This window comes from Neofelis nebulosa, chromosome 18, assembly GCF_028018385.1.
Source record: "Neofelis nebulosa isolate mNeoNeb1 chromosome 18, mNeoNeb1.pri, whole genome shotgun sequence".
Lineage (NCBI taxonomy): Eukaryota > Metazoa > Chordata > Mammalia > Carnivora > Felidae > Neofelis > Neofelis nebulosa.
In genome coordinates, this window is record NC_080799.1 from 3,294,653 (window position 1) to 3,313,176 (window position 18,524).

Genomic DNA, 18,524 nt, shown 5'->3' on the forward strand with positions numbered 1-18,524 from the left:
CAAGCGGGCCTCTCCGCACTGTGTCCGCTCAGGCTCCTCCTCGCTCTCCTGGACCGCCCTCTGGTTTTCGGAGATCTCGGGTTCTTGTGCCATCCCCCAGCCCCCTGGCCACTTGCAAGCTTAACGAGCACATTTCTGCTCAATTGTGTCGTTTGACACCTTTATGAAGTGTTAAAAGCTCAGGGCCCTGGAATGACCCACCTCGGCACAGCACGTTTGGCCTGAAACTCCCTCTGTGCTCCAGCCTTCCCTCCACGTGTGTCCGCTGGGTCCCCCAGAGCCACGCAGCCTGCACAAGGCCGAGTGTGCCTGACACAGGGATGTAGAGTCAGGGCTCTCCTGGCTGGTGTGAGGCCATGGTGTCTCTTGACTTGGCCTGCTGGTCTGGCTCCCAGGCAGCGGCCATTCCTTCTCTGCGAAAGGTTCTTTGAAGAAGCACCAGTTCTTTGAAGAGTGTGTGTTTGGGACAGAAGTGGGCGGAGACTCGGTCCCCCCCAGTCATCGTGTGGTGGAAATGGCTCTGGACCCTAAGTGAGGACACACGGCCACGTGGGGTCACGTGGGATCCTGGCCAGGTCTTCTCTCTGGGCCTGTCTCTGCATCCTCACCTGTTAAGCACGAGGGAGGACGGGAGGGTGTGAGGTTCGTGACGTTTGTCCCCAGAGACTTCACCCTCAGGCCCCGCCCTCTGGGTCCTGATCCTGGCAGGACCTCGGACTTAGCAGGAGCCTTATCTCCAAGGCTTAGACCGAAGGTGTGTGCAAGATTCAACTCACCCGCCCGTGTGCGGGACACGGGGTGGGTCTGCCCAGCGCGACTCGCACCAGGCATTTGCACACTGTGTAAATGGCAGCATCCGCTTTGCGGCTCCTCCGTCCCTTCTCACGATCTTCTCTCCCACAGGTTGGAGCCATCGGAGAGGAGGAGGAGTGGGTCAGCCTCTACGAGGAGGAGAATGAGCCTGACGCCCAGACGCTGGAGATCCCAAACCTCACACCCTACACTCATTACAGGTGAGCGTGCTCCTCGGGTGCTAGACCGCCACAGGAGGAGGGCTGGCAAGGCCAGTGGGTGGCTTCAGCCCGCAAGACCAAAACCCAGCTCTGTGTATGTAACCGAGGCATTTCTCAGCAGCGGTAACAGTCCATGTTACCTGAATTCATGTTACATGAATCCTCAGGAGGATTCCAAGAGAGGGTATATCCCCGAGGCCAGATTAGCAGCTCTCCTTCCTTCAACACCGGCTGCGATGGCTCACTCGTATGTTAGGCTTAATACCACAAGCCCCAGGCAGCCCAGACGTGGGCCTTCACAGAGCCCAGTGACCCCTTGCGCCTGTCGACAGCCTGTGTGTAAACAAAGCATCTTCCACTGAACATCCTTTGCTTCCCGTTGCAACGCCCAGGAGCCGCGGGCCTCACTAATCAAGCACTTAACATGCCATGTAACCTTTTGCTTCTTGATCCTGAAACCTATCCAGGCAGTAAATCCTTGGCCTTAACAAAGGGTAGCGTGATCGCAAGCCGTTAGAGATGTTATAACTTCCCGTAAGATCACTGACCAAGATGAAATTTCCAGTTATCACCAGATGTTGAGTTTGATAATGTCACTGTTCTGCCAGGACGGATACTTTTCATAAGATCAGGGAGTAAAAGACTAAGAATGACCAATTCAGAGAGTAAAAGGTGAAATTACATCTTTGTAAAGAACATTTTTTTGAGTATAATACCGACATTACGTTTTTTTTTTTCCTAAATGCCTAATGAGAGATGCTCTTCAAGCTTCTGTTCGTTTTAACAGCCTCCCTCAGATTAGAGCAGATGAATCAAGGCACCACACGTTCGCTTTTCGAGAAATATTTTTCTCCGCACGTGAGCTACGGGGCCTCCAGGCTTTCCATGTGAAATTGATGTCAGTTGTACAATTGCTTCGAAGGCCAGAAACTGTGATTAGAGACCCCTGTCCGTGTCCTATTCCAGACTCTGTAATAGATGCCTGTTTGCTCAGGGTACATTTATTGGACAAAAGTTCACTCCAAGTAATCTACATACAAATAACAGAGAACTGGAAACATTAGCCCAACCAAGCTTTAAAGCACATCCGCCCCCACCCTCCTTTTATAGGTAAGGAAATGGAGACAAGTCTGATTTGCCTCGGGTCCCAATTGCCAATGGGGTTCGGGTCCTGGGGTGTGGATTCTGGGGCCAGTGCCCCTCTCCTGAGCCGACAGAGAATGGGGTGTGGGCATCCGTTCTGGTGAAAAGACACCAGACTCTCGAGGCCACCATTGGTCGTGACATCCTGACACTCCAGTTCTGTCAACTACTTCTTTGAACCCCAACCCCCTGTCCTTACCCCAAACTCGAATCAGCCAGTGGCATCTGACGACACAGATTTCTGGCCATGACACCCGTTCCGTTACGCTGCACTCGGGAATGTAGCATCTCTGAGTTTCAATAAATTTACCATTCTTTGGAGGTTTTGGGGGAAAAGGACCAGATATGCAATTTGCATTTTTAATGAAACCAGGTGGAAAGAAGGTGCCCTTGAGCGGCAGCCTTGATGACACAGAGGGACACACGCCTGCACCTTCCGAGAACGTTGTGGGTTTTTTTGTTCTGTCCATCTTTCCACGTTGCCTTTTGCCATTTGCCTCTAGATTTCGAATGAGGCAGGTGAACATCGTCGGTGCCAGCCCCTTCAGCCAGTCCTCCCGGGTCATCCAGACCCTGCAGGCGCCCCCGGACGTGGCTCCGACCAGCATCACTGTGCGGACTGCTAGTGAGACCAGCCTGCGGCTCCGCTGGGTGGTGAGTTGGGGGGCCGGAAGTTGGCTGCAGGGACGGTCATCTCCAGTGTCCGGGACCTAGCGTGAAACCAGAGCTTAGTGATGCGTCGGCCACGGCTTTGTCCTAGTCACAGCTAACCTCTCGGTGAAACCAAAAAGTATTGCGTTTTCCCGTTGGGCTTGGGTCACAGACCAGCCCCGGAGACCCTGTTAGTTAATTAGCAGCAACACTCACTGGCTTCTTGGAACTGAGGAATATTCTCTGGGGGAGGGAAACCAGTGGTGCCATAAGCTGGACCTGTAAGTCCTTAAGCTGGGTCAACATGAAGCCAATACTCAATGTTTGTAAGAGAGCCAGCCTGATATTTATTCAGAACGTTTCCCCCACAAAATTAAGCCAAGATGTATTAAAACAAATTACGTCCAGCCAAAGTTACTGATAGGGTTTCATTTAATTAACGGAAGAAAAGTTCTGGGGGGACAAAACGCGGTAAAGGTCCCAAGCGTGTTCCCCGCGGGAAATATTTTCCAAGGAATTGGCCTCATAAGACAGGCCCAGCCTTGGCGGCCTTGACAGGTGGCAGTTCGGAGACGCCGGCTCACCCCGGGTGTCGTTTGTTTGCAGCCCCTGCCCGATTCCCAGTACAACGGGAACCCCGAGTCGGTGGGCTACAGGATTAAGTACTGGCGCCCCGACCTCCGGCCCCAGGCACTGGCACAGGTCATCAACGACCGGCTGGAGAGGGAGTTCACCATCGAGGGGCTGGAGGAGTGGACGGAGTACGAGCTCCAGATGCAGGCGTTCAACGCCATCGGCGCCGGGCCCTGGAGCGAGGCGGTGCGGGGCCGCACGCGCGAGTCAGGTGAGGTGGGGCGGGGCTCTTCCCGCCCCGGGGCTCAGCCCCCACCCGTGTCCCCAGTCATCGCGTCTCATTGGCTCTGTCCCCACCTGTGTCTACGTCCACACTCTCCTAACCCAGTAATCAGGTCAACTGCGACCGTGACTTAAGTAGAACGTCATTAGCGTGAATGCCACTAATCTGAAATTAATGACGGATTTTACCAGGGGCTGGATTCGTGGTATTATTTGCGAAGTGAGGCACGGTTCTCACCATCAGTGATAAGAAGCAAGAGTGTACAGAGTTCCTAAGGGAGATCTTTATAGCACAAGGCCCTCAGGACCTCCTCTTGACAAAGTAGTATGTGGGCGTGTTAAGATAGTTTCACCTGCACTGACAAAGAGCCCCTCGAAGGTTCAGTGGCTTTAACACAATAGAAGTCCACTTTTCAGCTGCCACCAAGTAGGACTGTTCCTGTTCAGGGGGTGGCTCTCTTCGAGGCGATTCAAGGACCCAGGCTCTGCTGTGCCATAAGACTAATTGTCATCTGTGCCCAGCTACCAGAGGGAGAGGAAAGAGTGAAGAGCGGGCATGCCTGACCCTTAGAATCTTTCCAGAAACGGTACGCACTTCTCTGCGCAGAGCCACCTGGCTCGGGGTTGCCGCCGGTTGCCAGGGAGGAAGGGAGAAGTGTCTGGGGTCAACAGGCAAAAATGTGGACTGCGGTCTGGTAAGGACCAGTGTGTTCCCTGAACCTTCTGGGCTTTGTGGGCTGACCTGTGGTTTTGGGGACCCTCGCTGGCCCAGTTTGAGATTATGGAGTCCCAAAAAAGGGCTACTGTCCTATTGAAAGGGTATGGTGATACAGACCAGCTCCTTCCACCTGGTCTGAAACGGCTAGGTTCTCTCCTGAATGGGTGGAAATGTATCGTTCCTCTTCCAAGAGGACCGACATTTAAAGAGGGGTTTGCCAGAACAGCCGGGGCTGCCTCAGATGCCTTCCTGGCTTTCTTTTCGGCTGTAGGTTTTATTACGTTAGCAATAAAAGATTGAGACTGTATGCTCAGCTTGTGGCTGTCTGATCACATGGATTTTTAAAAAGCTCTATTCACTGTCTGAGTCTTTGTGACAAAGAAGAGAACTTGAAACATTCTAAGGGACTGTTCTAACTCCAGTAACAGGCAGACCGAGAAAATATTAGAAAAAAAAAAAAACCGCGTCACCGTGACTGACTAGAAAATTGTGGACAAAGTATAATTAGGGGGGATTTTGAATTTATTGGTTGTCCTCATAAGAAAAACAGGGGAAATCCCCATGTGTCAGAGACACGAAGGGACGGAAGCATTAGGTGGTGAGCTGGTGCGGTGGCTGCCCCAGGGGCCTGGCACGGGGAGGGGACATCCATCCTGGGAGTTGCAGGACTCAGGACATGGTGCCCATCCAGGAAAAGGAGGTTCAACCGTGAGTCTCTGCAAGGCGGGGGGTTGGAAGCGAGACACTTGCCTACAGACAAGGCTCCTGAACACTGTACCATCTTTGAAAGAAGAGACTGAAAAGCCCTGCCCGAGGAAGTTTGTCCACCTCTACCTGTCTACCTGGACGCTGAATGGGGAGAAGCGAGGTAACTCTAGGCCCCATGCCCGACTCAGGTTGGGGCTCCGCCTTTACACTGTCCCGGAGACTTGTAGAAAAGAAATTAATGTAAAACTTGCTTCCAGACACCAAAATCACAAGCCACGAGAGAAAAATCTGACTTCATTAACATTAAAAGCTTTGTTCTTCAAAGACTACCATGAAGCGAGTTAAAAAAAGAAAACAGTCCCCCAATCGTAGAAGATATTTGCAGATCATACATTTGATAAGAGACTTATATCCGTGATGTACATATAAAAACTCTTACAACTCCAAACGAAAAGATGCCCCAATTAATAACTGTACAAAGGATCTGAATATCCAGTGTTCCCAAGAAGACATACAAATGGTCAGTTAAGCACGCAAAAGGATGTTCCGTGTTATTCACTGCCAGGGAAATGAAGATGAAAACCGCAGTGAGTTGCTGGTGGCTAAAATAAAATCTAAAATCAAGATGGACAATCACAAGCGCTGTTATTAAAAACTAAGCACGGTTCAGAGACGGTACACTTAGTATGTCATCGGAAGGCCCTGAGGAACATCCTCACTGACCAGCTTCTTACCCCGGGGGGACAGTGATCCACTCCTCCTGAAACGTTCCGTGTGATAACCCAATAAGCGATTTCACTGGCCTCAAAAACAGAACAAATTTTGTTTTTAGACAAAAAGTGAAAAAAAGAAAGAAACGTGGTCCTGGGCCAGACTTTCTGGGCAACCAAAGAAGGAAACGTCTATGGAGAGATACTGCCACAGCCGAATTGTCCCAGATAAAAAACAACTTTTAAAAGATGAAAAAGAGGAATTCACAATTTTTGCCAAACACACAAGGGAATACTCTGTCATGTGTAATAATGAGATCCTTTTTAGTAAGGAAGGGAGGGAGGGAGGGAGGGAGGGAGGGAGGGAGGGAGGAAGGAAGGAAGGAAGGAAGGAAGGAAGGAAGGAAGGAAGGAAGGAAGGAAAGGAGGGAGGGAAGGAAGGGAGGGAGGAAAGGAAGGAGGGAGGGAGGGAGGGAACAAAGGAAACGAAGGAAGGGAGGGAGGAGGGAGGAAAGGAAGGAGGGAGGGAGGGAGGGAACGAAGGAAGGGAGGGAGGAGGGAGGAAGGAAGGGAGGAAAGGAAGGGAAGGAGGGAGGGAGGAAGGAGGGAGGGAGGAAGGGAAGGAAGGAAGGAAGGAAGGAAGGAAGGAAGGAAGGAAGGAAGGAAGGAAGGAAGGAAGGAAGGAAAGAAGGAAGGGAAGGAGGGAGGGAAGGGAGGAAGGGAGGAGGGAGGAAAGTAAGGAGGGAGGAAGGAAGGGAGGAAAGGAAGGAAGGAAGGAAGGAAACAGGACCTGATTACTTTAAAGTACATACTAGTATGAAAGAGAATATGTAATAAGTATGTTTAAAATTATGGAAGGCTTACAGTTGCAAGATGAATAAAGTCTAAGCAATCTTATGTACAGCATAGTGATTATAGCTAATAATACTACTTTAAAGTTGCTAAGAGGTGCACCCGGGTGGCTCAGTTGTTTGAGCATCCAACTTTGGCTCAGGTTATGCCTAGCTCGTGGGTCCGAGCTCCGCACTAGGTGCTTGTGGCTGCCCGTGCAGAGCCTGCTTCAGATCCTCTGTCCCCCTCTCTTGTCCCTCCGCCACTTGCACACTCTCTCTCTCTCTCAAAAATAAACCAACATTAAAAAATTTTTGTAAAACAAAAAACAAAGTTGCTAAGAGAATACATCTTAAATGTTCTCACCACCAAAAAGGAACAATAGTTATTTGACCGAAGGAGGTATTAGCTAATGTTATGGTGGTAATCTCTCTGCAATAAATATCACAAATTGACATGTTGCACCCATTAGTCTTATGCAATGTTGTATATCAGTTGTATCTCAGTAAAGGTGGAATAAACATTAAAGTCTTAAACTGTGAAAAGAAAGCATTAAAACTTTAAAGATAAAATGCCATTTTTAAAGCACTTTTTAAGAAAAAAAAAAAGGACACAGCCACTGAAAATGAAACACTACAATTGAGGTGAAAAGCAGTTTAGACACTGCTAAAGAGAGAATTCTCAAACCGAAAGCTAGATATGAGTAATCTATAACTGTAACTCTAACGAGTAAATAAAACACAGCACAGAGACACAGAGGTTGAAAACATGATAGGTTAAAAGGAATAAGGAATAAAATGACAGTGTCTGACATATATCTAGTATGACTCAGAGGGGAAGGACGGAGGAGAAGAGAGTGAGGAAACATGTGGAGATAACGGCTGAGAAGGTTCAGAACTGATATTTTATCAGACTGAAGAAATATGCATCCTGAGCAGAATAAAATATGTCCACACCAAAATGCATTATGCTGCAAGTGTAAAGCCTGAAAGCCAAAGGGAAAATCTTAAAAATGTTTGGAGTGAAGGCATCTTACCTGCAGAAGGCAAGACGATTTGAAGCCGACTTCTCAAGGACAGTGGAGGCCAGAAGGCAGTGGAATCATGGAATCATAACAATCCTGAAGGAGCTAAGAGAAAGTAACTTAACCTCAAGTTTTACACTCAGCTAAATTAGTTTTCAAGGATTCTGTTCAGAAAAGTACAAATGATACGTGAAGATGAATGAAATGTAATAAAAATGGAAAATAATATTGTTTTGTTACATTTCCAAAGAACACTCTCAAAAAAACAAAGTGAACCAACGTCAAAACTGCTGAAGTGAGACTATATTTTTGTAAAACTCTGTTCAGCTGCTGCAAAGCTACCTTCACGATAGTGAGGAGAATGCTGAGGCTGTCAGCATCTGCGTAAACTCACTCCAGGTGTTTTCCTCTCCCTCTGTCCTCTTCAGACCATCTGTGTCACCTCCTACCCGGTAACTCTGAGTAGACTTCCTTGAGCGATGTTGTTTATTTTTGTAGGGATTTCTATGTTTCAGGTAATACCGGGCTACAGATTTTGTATCAAAAAAGAAGGCATAACAGATTTGTTTTTTGTCTTGGTTGGCAAAAAACAACAACACATGTGTGTACGTATCACGGAGAAGCACAGGCAGCCCCCGGCACCAACCAGATCCGTTTCGGTATTGCCACGTTTGTGGTTCACTCGTTGAGAAAGTTTTTGATCTAGAGTAAGAATTGTTCTCACAACCTAAGCGTCGCTTTATGCTCCCACATTCTTCTTCTGAGGGTTCTGGCTTACAGAAAATTATTTTTTAGTTTTTAATGGGATGTTTGTTCAGTTAGAAGAGTTTGGGTTCAGAAGGTGCCTTCATCACAAATTGAGTAATAGGGTTTTTGATCTTCATTTCAAGATGTGATGATTCAGATTTCAGACACTTTTTAAAATTTTTTAACGTTTACTTTATTTTTTTGAGGGAGAGAGAGAGAGAGTGAGCAAGGGAGGGGCAGAGAGAGAAAGGGAGGGAGGGAGGCAGAGAATCGGAAGCAGGTTCCGGGTTCTGAGCTATCAGCACAGAGCGTGACACGGGGCTCGAACCCATGAGTCATGAGATCGTGACGTGAGCCACAGTCGGATGCTTAACTGACTAAGCCACCCAGGCACCCCCAGACCTCAGACACTCTTAATGGTGGAAGAGTGGGATTCTCAGAGCCCCTCTTAGGCCGATCCCTCCCCGCAAGAGTACAGTGTTCGGATATTGGCCCTCCCAACCTGCACATTCTCTTCCAGTGTTGCTGGATCTTTGGAGCTTGGCACCTCCACCTCTGAATGGCACTTCCAGAACCTCCTGCCGGAGGCAGCCCCTCACCTCTGACAGGCAGCCCCCCGCCCCCCAGCCCCTGTTGCAACATCTTGATGTCTTGCCTTCCCTGGCCCTGCTGAATTTGAACACGTGCCCTCCCAACAGAGAAATCCACCCCTTCCGAGAACAGACCCTGCCAGGCACCGCTCAGCCCTCGAGGGTGGGTAGGAGGGGGTGTGGGTCGCAAAGCCCAGTGGTGGAGTGCACCTGATGGGCAGGGAGGGAGCGGAGGGAGCTGAGGGGGAGAATAAACTTCAGACCATGCCTCGTGAGGGTGGCCACACGTGGGCACTTACATACGGTGTGGCCACAGGCATACTGAGAGCCGATGTGGGAAGCAGGGAGCGGAACATTTTGAACCACATTTAAATGACGTTTCCGATTTTGAAGTACGATCTGACTGGTTTCATGACATCTTATGATTTATTATGATATATTATAAGGATAAATGAGGCCCTAAAAATCAAGACTGAGCAGTGAGAAATCCTGTGGAGGAGAGGGAACAAATGAAGGAGAAAAGAAGCATTGTAATCGGGATTGTTTTTAATGAAAAAGAATTTCTGGGACTGTCCCCAAACTCAAGATGGCAGATTGGAAAGGGAGTTGAAGCTGCCTCAAAATAGAGAAAGGGTAAGATTAGTTACTTGTTTATTTTTACCAACTTTAAGATACTCAGATACTTTGTAACTAAACGGCGGATTGGATCCTGGTGGGATGTGGATCCGGTGACACTGTGGTCCTGAATGCTGCCATGACCTTGCTGGGGGACCCTAGACCTGCCTTTCCCATCTGAATACAGTTTAAATGGGTCCACGAGAAAATTATCAAAGCCGAGAGATTATCTAGAAAATAAAGACTCGCCTTTTAAAGTTTGATGGTTGTCTCAATACACATTCTTTCTGAACCACTGGAAACATATAGGACAAAATTAGTTCAGTGATGGGGCTCCCAGTGATGGGGGCCTGGGTGGTTCGGTCGGTGAAGCGTCCAACTCTCAATTTCTGCTTGGGTCACGTTCCCACAGTCATGGGATCGAGCTCCGTGTTGGGCTGTATGTGAGACTGCTTGGGATTCTTTCTCTCTCTCACTTTCTGTCTGTCTGTCTCCCTCCCCACCCCTGCCCTGCTCGTGCAAGCATGCTCTCCCTCTCTCTCTAAAATATTAATAAATAAATAGAATTAGTTCGGTGACTTTTGTAAACAGGAGAGAGTCAAACTTGATCCTGCAGGTGCACGGGTAAGATTTGCACAGCTTGCCTCCAGAGGCCCATCCCTTTGTAAAAAGCACTCACCTAACTGGACTGGATGGCGTGCTCTCCAGCCCTGGTTTGCCCACCTGCAGCACGGGGCTGCTCACCCCTGCCTCACTGGGTTCGTGGGCTCCTAGATGTGAGTGTGGATCCGAAGACCCCGTAGCACAGGAGGTGCACTGAGCACATGGGCGATCTTCCCTCCCCTCCCTGTCATGTGCATGGTAATGTCACCTGCTCTCTCCAGCACCCCTGCCGCCCTCACAGAATACCGCATTTACAGGTATCACTGAACCGGGGTCTGGAAGTGAGGATTTCCCCCTGGAGAGAAAAGCCTGTAGCTCCCCCAAGTTAATATGAAAACAGCCCAAGCATATTGTCTTGCTGGGCGGATTCGGGTAAAATTGAGCACCTAAATGCCCCGGATCTGTGGAATTTGTTGCTAATATTAAAGAGATTTACATTTCTGTTATATCTCTGCAGGCTTAATCTGATCACTCCAAAAGGCTAAGAATTCCTTGCTCTTTCAAGGACAACTTGATTGTTTGGGTAGAAGTTGGGCCTTTATTTATAGAAGCCTTTAGATTTTCGGTACCAACCTATTTAACTCATCCCCGGCAGTTCCTTCAGCCGCGCCTGAAAATGTGTCCGCCGAGGCTGTGAGCTCGACCCAGATTTTACTGACATGGGCTTCGGTACCGGAACAGGACCAGAACGGGCTCATCCTGGGCTACAAGGTACGCGTTCAGGTGACCGTCCTCTCGTAAGTTGTCATGGGACTGCATGCCACTCCCTTAAACCAGGGAGCTTTGGCCTGTTTTGTGATATTCCTGTCTGGTGTCTTATCTAAACCCTCTGGGGATTTGGTGTGGCCGTGACCTCTTACCATAGACTAAAGCAAGGCACACACAGTAGCCACCTACTTAGCCTTGAACCTCTGCTTCCAGGCTTGTGAAATGGGAGTCGTCATCGTAGCTGCCTCTGAGGTTAGGTATGGGACGGAAGCCGGTGTTTTCTAGGGTGTGCGTGTCAGGTCCCTGTCCTTAGCTACGTGCACGCGTGCCTGCACACCAGTACCCCGGGAAGTCCAGGCAGTGGCGTCGGGGCGAGGGGCTGACCGCCTTCCAGCCTCCCTGGGAGCCTTGCTGGGTGTGTAGTCTCACACTCACTTGTGTTCTGTTCCGTCACCTCCCCCAGGCAGCAGGATGAATTCTCCCAGACGTGGCCAGCTGCAGACTTCTGCCTGTCGCCTGTGGGTGTCCCGTGATTTCAATCCCTAGTCTCTGTCTTTCCCCACCTGTTCCCGCGTCTCCCTTCCAGACTGCTCCCTCAGGCCCCACGGGACGTGGCGTTCCCCTGGAGTGGGTCCAGTGAGCCACGCTCCACACCACATACCTGGGTCCTGGACAAAAGAGCTTGCTGTCCTCTATTCACTCTGCTCCCTGGGGTTCCCCATCTTCTGTGGCTTTCCGGTCACTGAGGGGCCAGTTCCAGAAGGGTGAGCTCTGAGGAAGGACTTAGGAAATGGGCAGGAGCAGGCAGGGCCGTGGAGGGCAGCGTCCCAGGGTGCTGAGTCTGTGTGGGGGCAGCAGTACCTAGCCCCGGGGGAGCTGCGGCCTGGGGTTCAGGCAGACTGCAGCAACTCTCCTGAGGCAAGAACCCAGTTTCCCAATGAGCTGGGACACGGAGTGGGGTGCAGGCTCCTGGAGGAAGCAGAACGTCTCTGTGTTCATGACCGAGTCCTCGTTTCGGTGGCTGTGGCTGCTGTGGCTCCCGCCGTGTGCCCCAGATCTCACAAAGCGCGTCTCGGGCCGCTCGTCCCCACGGAACACCGCACGTGGAAACTGGGTCCACAAGCCAAAACGCGGCCGTCCTAGGGGAGGCAACGGTCGCCTGGTCCTTGCCTTGGGGTTGGGAGCCCCGGGGCCCCTGAGACCCCTTCCTGGCACCGCGCACCCTCATGACCGTGCACGTGTGTGCTGATGCTCCAGATCCTGTTCCGGGCCAAAGAGCTGGATCCCGAGCCCCGCAGCCACGTCGTGCGCGGGAACCACACGCAGTCGGCGCTGCTGACGGGTCTCCGGAAGTTTGTGCTGTACGAGCTCCAGGTGCTGGCGTTCACCCGCATCGGGAACGGAGTCCCCAGCTCTCCCCTCCTCCTGGAGCGGACCAAGGATGACGGTACGGTCGCCGGGTGCTCCCACGGCCCGAACAGTTTGGATGCTTGTCATTTGTAACTTAATTTTCAGATCTCTTTTTTTTTTTCCTTGCCTTTTTTTCAGTTGAGAAAAACAAAACAGAATTGTTTTTGAGTCACTGTTTATATGGCCAATTTCAGCCCGGAGTGAATTTTTACAGCCTAATTATGAAGCTGTGTGAATTTCAGCCATAACTTGGCAGCAGGCAGTGCACTAAAGGCCGGGTGGGCTGGGGCCGTAAAACCCTCGGCCGCTTCTCCCGGGGCTGTGTGCACAAATCTGGTGAAGGACTCCGAGCCCAACCTGGGCGCCCCCGCCCTCGCGGCGCCCCCAGCTCCAGGAGACCCTGCGTGGCGTGCCAAGAGGCTGCCAGAAGTTTCTGGGTAGAGCTCTTCCCAGGCTCCGGGGTGGGGGGCGGGGGGGCGGCACGCCTGCCTCCAGGCGGGAACAGCGCGCGCTTCTTGACGGCTCTGTTTTTATGGAAGTCTAAATCATCAGTAAATATGGTTTTCCACTTTGCAGATGTCAAACACTTAAAGGTTATCTCTTTTACATTTTTATTGTTAAGCTGACTGTGGCAAATGTTCGGCGGGGGAGGGTGTTCTGGGGGAAAACACCAATCTCCTCCCCCCCCCCCCAAAACTCACCTCAGGGATCAGAAGCTTCTCACAGAATTGGACCAGCTGTAGGTTTTCATACACGTGTCTGCTGAAGTCATTGAATGAGCCCCCACGGCGCTCGGGCTGCTGAGCCGGAGGCCTCCTGTCCTGCAGGGGGACAGGGTGGGCATCGGGCTTCAGCTGACGACAGGAAGGAGCTCGGCTCACTGTCATGCTTATCCCATCCTGGACGCGGAGTCTTGGGGGGCTGGGGCGTGACAGGAGAAGCCAGGGCGTCCCGAGTCACAGAGACGAAAAGTAAAAGGGGCGTATGAGAAAATGGGCCTCACAACTGGGTCACCACCTCACAACAGGTGCTGCTTGCGAGAGTATAGGTTGGAAGTCAAGGAATGATTCTCCTTCTCTCAGAGTCGGAATTTAAGCATGTTTTCTATCCCCTCATTTCAGTGTGATCTATGTGACCTGCCTTGGGGACAGCACAGGGGGTCCGTGCCACCAAGGCTGACGTCAGAATTTGCATATGTATGAATTGGCCCTGGCCTGTGAGCCCTTAGCCTCCTTCTTATGTTTATTTTGCCAAACATAGTTTCATTTTTTTTTAATGTTTTTTAAGCTTATTTATTTATTGGGGGGGGGGGAGCACAAGCTGGGGCGGGGCAGAGAGAGACAGAGAGAGAATCCCAAGCAGGCTCCAGGCTGAGCTGTTGGCACAGAGCCCAATGCAGAGATTGAACCCCCAAACTGTGAGATCATGACCTGAGCCCAAATCAAGGGTCGGATTCTTAACCGACTGAGCTGCCCAGGTGTTCCCAAACACAGGTTTATTTAAACACAAGTTTAGGGACGCCTGGGCAGCGCATTCGGTTAAGCGTCCGACTTCGGCTCAGCTCGTAAGTTCGAGCCCTGCGTCGGGCCCTGTGCGGACAGCTCGGAGCCTGGAGCCTGTTCGGATTCTGTGTCCCCCTCTCTCTCTGCCCCTCCCCCCCCCCCCAAAAATAAACAATAAAAAAATTTTTGAACACAGGTTTAAAATCTTAAATGCTCTTCTCAGCTTCATAGGCAGAGGCAGAACCCCACAGCCCCGCATGACTGTAACACACATCATCCTGTTGTATCGATAGTTCTGTGCCCATGGCCTCTTACCTGGGAATCAATCAGTTAAGTTCCAACCAGAAGTTCTGGTACAGGCCACACACTTCCTCGCCCGTCCGTTTAAGTAAATGTATCTTACGAGGGCTACGACCCTGTTACTAAATGGCACCACAGTCATGATGCACCGAAGAATTACATGTGCTTGTGCGCCTCAACTCTTTGTTTTCTAGGACGGTGCGGGAGGGGGTGGTGTGCATAAGAGAAAGATCAGTGTTTGTCAACATGTTACTTTGTCAGTTGGGAGGGACTTGAGGCCACCTGGTTTATCCAGCCCCTGCTAGCGGGTGTCGAGCCCCAGACCGTATTCGGGCCAGACTGCCAAAACCTCGACCCTCAGCTTGACCTGCTGGGAGCAGGTCTTACGCTCAGGGGACGCCCAGCACGGTTTGTGAGCACTTCTTCCGGAACTTGGAAAGCAGATGAGCTGGATTCAAAATGAGCTGTTTTCTCAGAGCCATTAGGGGGCCACGCAGAGCAAGCTAGTTTGCAAAAGTCAGTCGTAGGCTCAGAGCGTCCCGTCCGTGATCAGATCCACCGTGCTGGCCCACAGAGTCGCGCGCAACCTCGCCATGTACCCACGTAGCACCGTAGCGGCACCTGGCTCACGGTCTCCCTTCTTCCCTCCAGCCCCAGGCCCACCCGTGAGGCTCGTGTTTCCTGAAGTGAGACTCACGTCCGTGCGGATCGTGTGGCAGCCGCCGGAGGAGCCCAATGGCATCATCCTGGGTGAGGGAGCGGCCGCGATGTACCAGGTCGTAGCTCGGAGGGAAACAGCAGTTGGATTGATTTCATCTGGTTTTTTTACACATCAAAGAGGTTGGGGAAAAAAACAAAGTCCTGCCCGCCGTGGCCGCGCGTTTTCCGCGCTGAGAAACTTGGGACCCTCGGCTGCTCTGTGAGCTGAGCGCTGAGGTTTCCTTGCAGATGGGAATTTCCACGTTGTTCACCCAGAACCTCTTCCTTTCGTTCGCGGTTCACAATGGTACCGTGTGTAATTGGCCTTTCCTTCAGCTCCGAAGCCACGAGGCTGTTTCCGTGTGTGTTTGGGATACAACAGGCTCATTTTTCACGGGAGCCAGAGGCCTGGCCTTTGCTCCCAAGTTCCAGGAAACATCCCCTGCTGCAGGGCTTGCGCCTAATCCTTTGAAGAAGTTTCCGGAATGAATTGTGTGTGCCCTCGTCCCCCGGAAATTTGTTTGCTTTTAACTTTTAGCGGAGCAACTCTGATAACATTGATGAAAAGCCTTAATTTTTCCTTGTTCCCCCAAGGCAGCAAGTTGTATTTTTAAAAAAATCATCAGTCCCTTTATTTATTCACGTTCTCGCCATGACGAATTAAGGGCCTCCTATATGCCTGGCATCGTGTCCATGGTGGGCAGTAAGGAGTGAATAAGATACGCCCGTCCTCAAGATGTGAGGTGCCCAGGACAGCACCGGGGAGAGGCCCAAATGCAGTGCAACATGATAGGTGATGGGACACAGTTTCGAGAAATGCCCCAAAGCACGTCTTCCCGGGGCGAGGGGCTCTCGGTGGACGGAAGGCCGCTTTGGAACTGGATCTTGCAAAGAAGTGGCTTCCGGAGCCCTGGAGGAAGGGAAGAGGGTCATCCACTCAGCCAGACGGAATGTCTTGTGCCTCTGGTTGCGTAGACAGACCCAGGCCTGGAGATGTGGGCCGGGCCGGGGACTGCTGGGGATGGCCGGCTGCACCAGGCAGGGGGTGCTCCTAGGCCTCGATGCGTGAAATCAGGCATCGAAAGGCACAGTATGATCTCCAGACCCGGGCCAGCCCTCTGATCGGGTGCGTCCCTAATCCCAACGTGGGGCAGACCCCCAAATGTGTCAGTTTCTGTGCTGGGTGGTCAGATCATAAACCTGAGCTTACAGACAGGTAGCAAAATTCACCACGTCTACCTGCTTCTGACATTAGGATTCTAAGATTTGGTTCAAAGAAGGGTTCGCTTCATTAAAAAACTTCTTTTTTTTTTCATGTATGCTGAGGCCAATAGGGAGTCACCCAAGGACTTGGGAGCAGCAAAGTGACATAATCAGATCTGTCTTTTAGGTAATAACTAAAGGGAGAGGCAGATGTTTATTGAGTTCTTGTTTCATGAAGACGGGGCCTGGGGCGTACCTCAGTCGCCTGCACAAAGGCTGTGGCCCTCCTCTGTCTGACTCTTCCTTGTGCGGTGCCTGGAGTCACTAGATGGGGCGTTTGGCTATGAGCACGGTATTTCTGAATTGGGTGACCTTGGGAACTACAGGTTCTTGCTACTCAAATCACAGTGAGCACACGAAGACGCCCCTGTTGAAGTATGTGTTTCGGATCCTGTCCAGACGAGACGGGATCTCAGACACCTGTTGGGCCGTGCGCCTGGAGCTCCAGACCTGGGCGGAGGGCGGTGTGCAGGGCATAGGCTACGGCAGAGGCTTTCTGGAGCCCTCCACACAGGGCCCAGACTGCTGCCTCTTCCGGATGGAGCGTATCCGATTACCCAGGGGACGTCCCCAGCCTGCCGTGAGACAGGAAACATGTCTGGAGCACAAAGTGTGAATTCCGACCTGTCACAGTACCCGGAGTCTCCAAGAAGCAGAGCCCCCCCCTGCCTGCTGGGGGAGGGAGGCCCCACGGCCCTGGGCCTGGCAGCCCCCCTCGGCTCTGCCCTCCGCCCGTGCTCCAGTCCCAAGGCTGGTGCTAATTCTGCGCCCACCTCCGCACTCGCTGTAGCCATCGTGGACTGATAAGAATCATTCTGACAGGAGGACCCCACGGGAGACGGAGGGGAGGCCAGTAAGCGTTTCATGTGTGTTTCTCTCTTAGCGCAGACAGACGCGCGCTCTGATTTCGTAGCCGTGGCTTTGAACTGCTCATCCGGGCTCCTCTTTGGGGAGGTTCTGGCCTCCACCAGCACCAGCCCCCTGTGCTTACTGGTCCTCTGCCAGGGAAGACCCCTGCCCCTTCTCTGCCTTTCCCGTCACATTCGATGTCACCTGTACCTGCACGTTCTCTCCACGCCCGTCCCTGCCTTCCTGCACCGACCACAATCACATGAGTCTCGCCGTCCAAAAGTAAAATCTTGTCACTTATTTTTAAGGGTCTGTCTAACGTCTGTTCCTCTGATTGAAAGAGCACTTGGAAAAGGAGAATTCAGACCATGACGGAATAGAATCTTACATTATTCAGATGGAGAGCCATAGAAAGTGTGGTACCACCCAGGCGAGGCAGAGATGTGGGGAAGCAGACACACTCACGTGCAATTGTTTGGAATGTGAACCGGCACAGCCTGTCTGGAGAAGAATCCGGGAACGTCTTGGCGAGGTGAACACATCTGCGCTCTGCCTCCCGGGAGCCCGTCAGCTCTTAAACCCTGGCGGACGTCTCACACCGGGACCCAGGGAGAAACGGTCGGGGACACTCCTGGCTTTGAACATCGCTTTGAATAACAGGGGAAACCAAGAACCAGACACCCGAGTGTCCATCAGTAAGACCATAAAAAGGTATATTTTGGGATATTCACCCAGCAGAAAACACGGCAGCAGTTAAAATGATGAACGAAATTACACAAGTCAATACAAGTGAGTCTCAGAAACATTTGTTCAGGGAAAAAAGAAGTCGCGGGAGGATATGTGCAGCCTGAGAACATTCCTGCACCTTCAGAAACTGTGTAAATGTTATTTTCCGTCATTTACGGGTACACAGGAAGGTGTGAACACGTGGGCAGGAACATACCCTGAGCTGCGACGGGGGTTACGCTGAGGAAGAACATCCACCAGGGCCGCCGGACGGCTTCAACTCGTTCTGCCTCATCTCCCGTCTAATGTGAAAACAAACAGTCCAATTTGGCAAGAATCTCAATATGTCCAGTTGGTTTGATGAATATATGAGTGTCTGCTTGATAGCATTTCCAGTATTTTCTGTATGCTTGAAATATTCATGGCAAAAAAGGACAACTCGAAAACAAAAATGGCACATTCCCTATAAACTTAAAAAAAAAAAAAAAAAAAAAATTTTAAAAAGGAACAGGAAGAAAATGAGAATCACCCACAATTCCACCACCCCGAAACAGTGTGAGTATCTTTGTTTCCTCCGGTCGCTGTTCTGATATTTTTATTATGAAATAGTTCATGGTTACACAGGAACCTCTTTGTTCTAGCGCGTTTACGTCGTGACGGCAGTAAACTAACACGCATCCCTGCTGCCCAGTGAGATGGCGAGCCCGCCAGGCCCCCTCTGGGATTTTGTGTTGATCTCCCCAGTGGTTTCCCACGTGATTTCCCCAGAGCTGAAGTTAAGCCTAAAAATCTAATACTA

At 51.1% G+C, this 18,524-nt stretch overlaps 1 protein-coding gene and 1 long non-coding RNA gene across 4 annotated transcripts in view; one reads left to right on the forward strand and one right to left on the reverse strand.

The window, feature by feature from the left end:
* The window catches only part of SDK1 (sidekick cell adhesion molecule 1), an 881,306-nt gene that overhangs the window by 766,887 nt on the left and 95,895 nt on the right, over positions 1-18,524 (forward strand). For all 3 annotated transcript variants that reach the window (XM_058711917.1, XM_058711919.1, XM_058711920.1), the window contains 6 exons: positions 904-1,013; positions 2,660-2,810; positions 3,414-3,651; positions 10,864-10,979; positions 12,234-12,423; positions 14,840-14,938. In XM_058711917.1, coding sequence (XP_058567900.1) covers positions 904-1,013; positions 2,660-2,810; positions 3,414-3,651; positions 10,864-10,979; positions 12,234-12,423; positions 14,840-14,938 — 904 coding nt within the window. The remainder of the gene's footprint in view (positions 1-903; positions 1,014-2,659; positions 2,811-3,413; positions 3,652-10,863; positions 10,980-12,233; positions 12,424-14,839; positions 14,939-18,524) is intronic.
* Positions 2,503-7,842, reverse strand: LOC131501624 (uncharacterized). The gene is made up of 3 exons (XR_009256841.1): positions 7,666-7,842; positions 4,016-4,184; positions 2,503-2,866 (listed from the first exon to the last, which is right to left on the reverse strand). It is a non-coding gene; the product is annotated as an uncharacterized LOC131501624 (long non-coding RNA).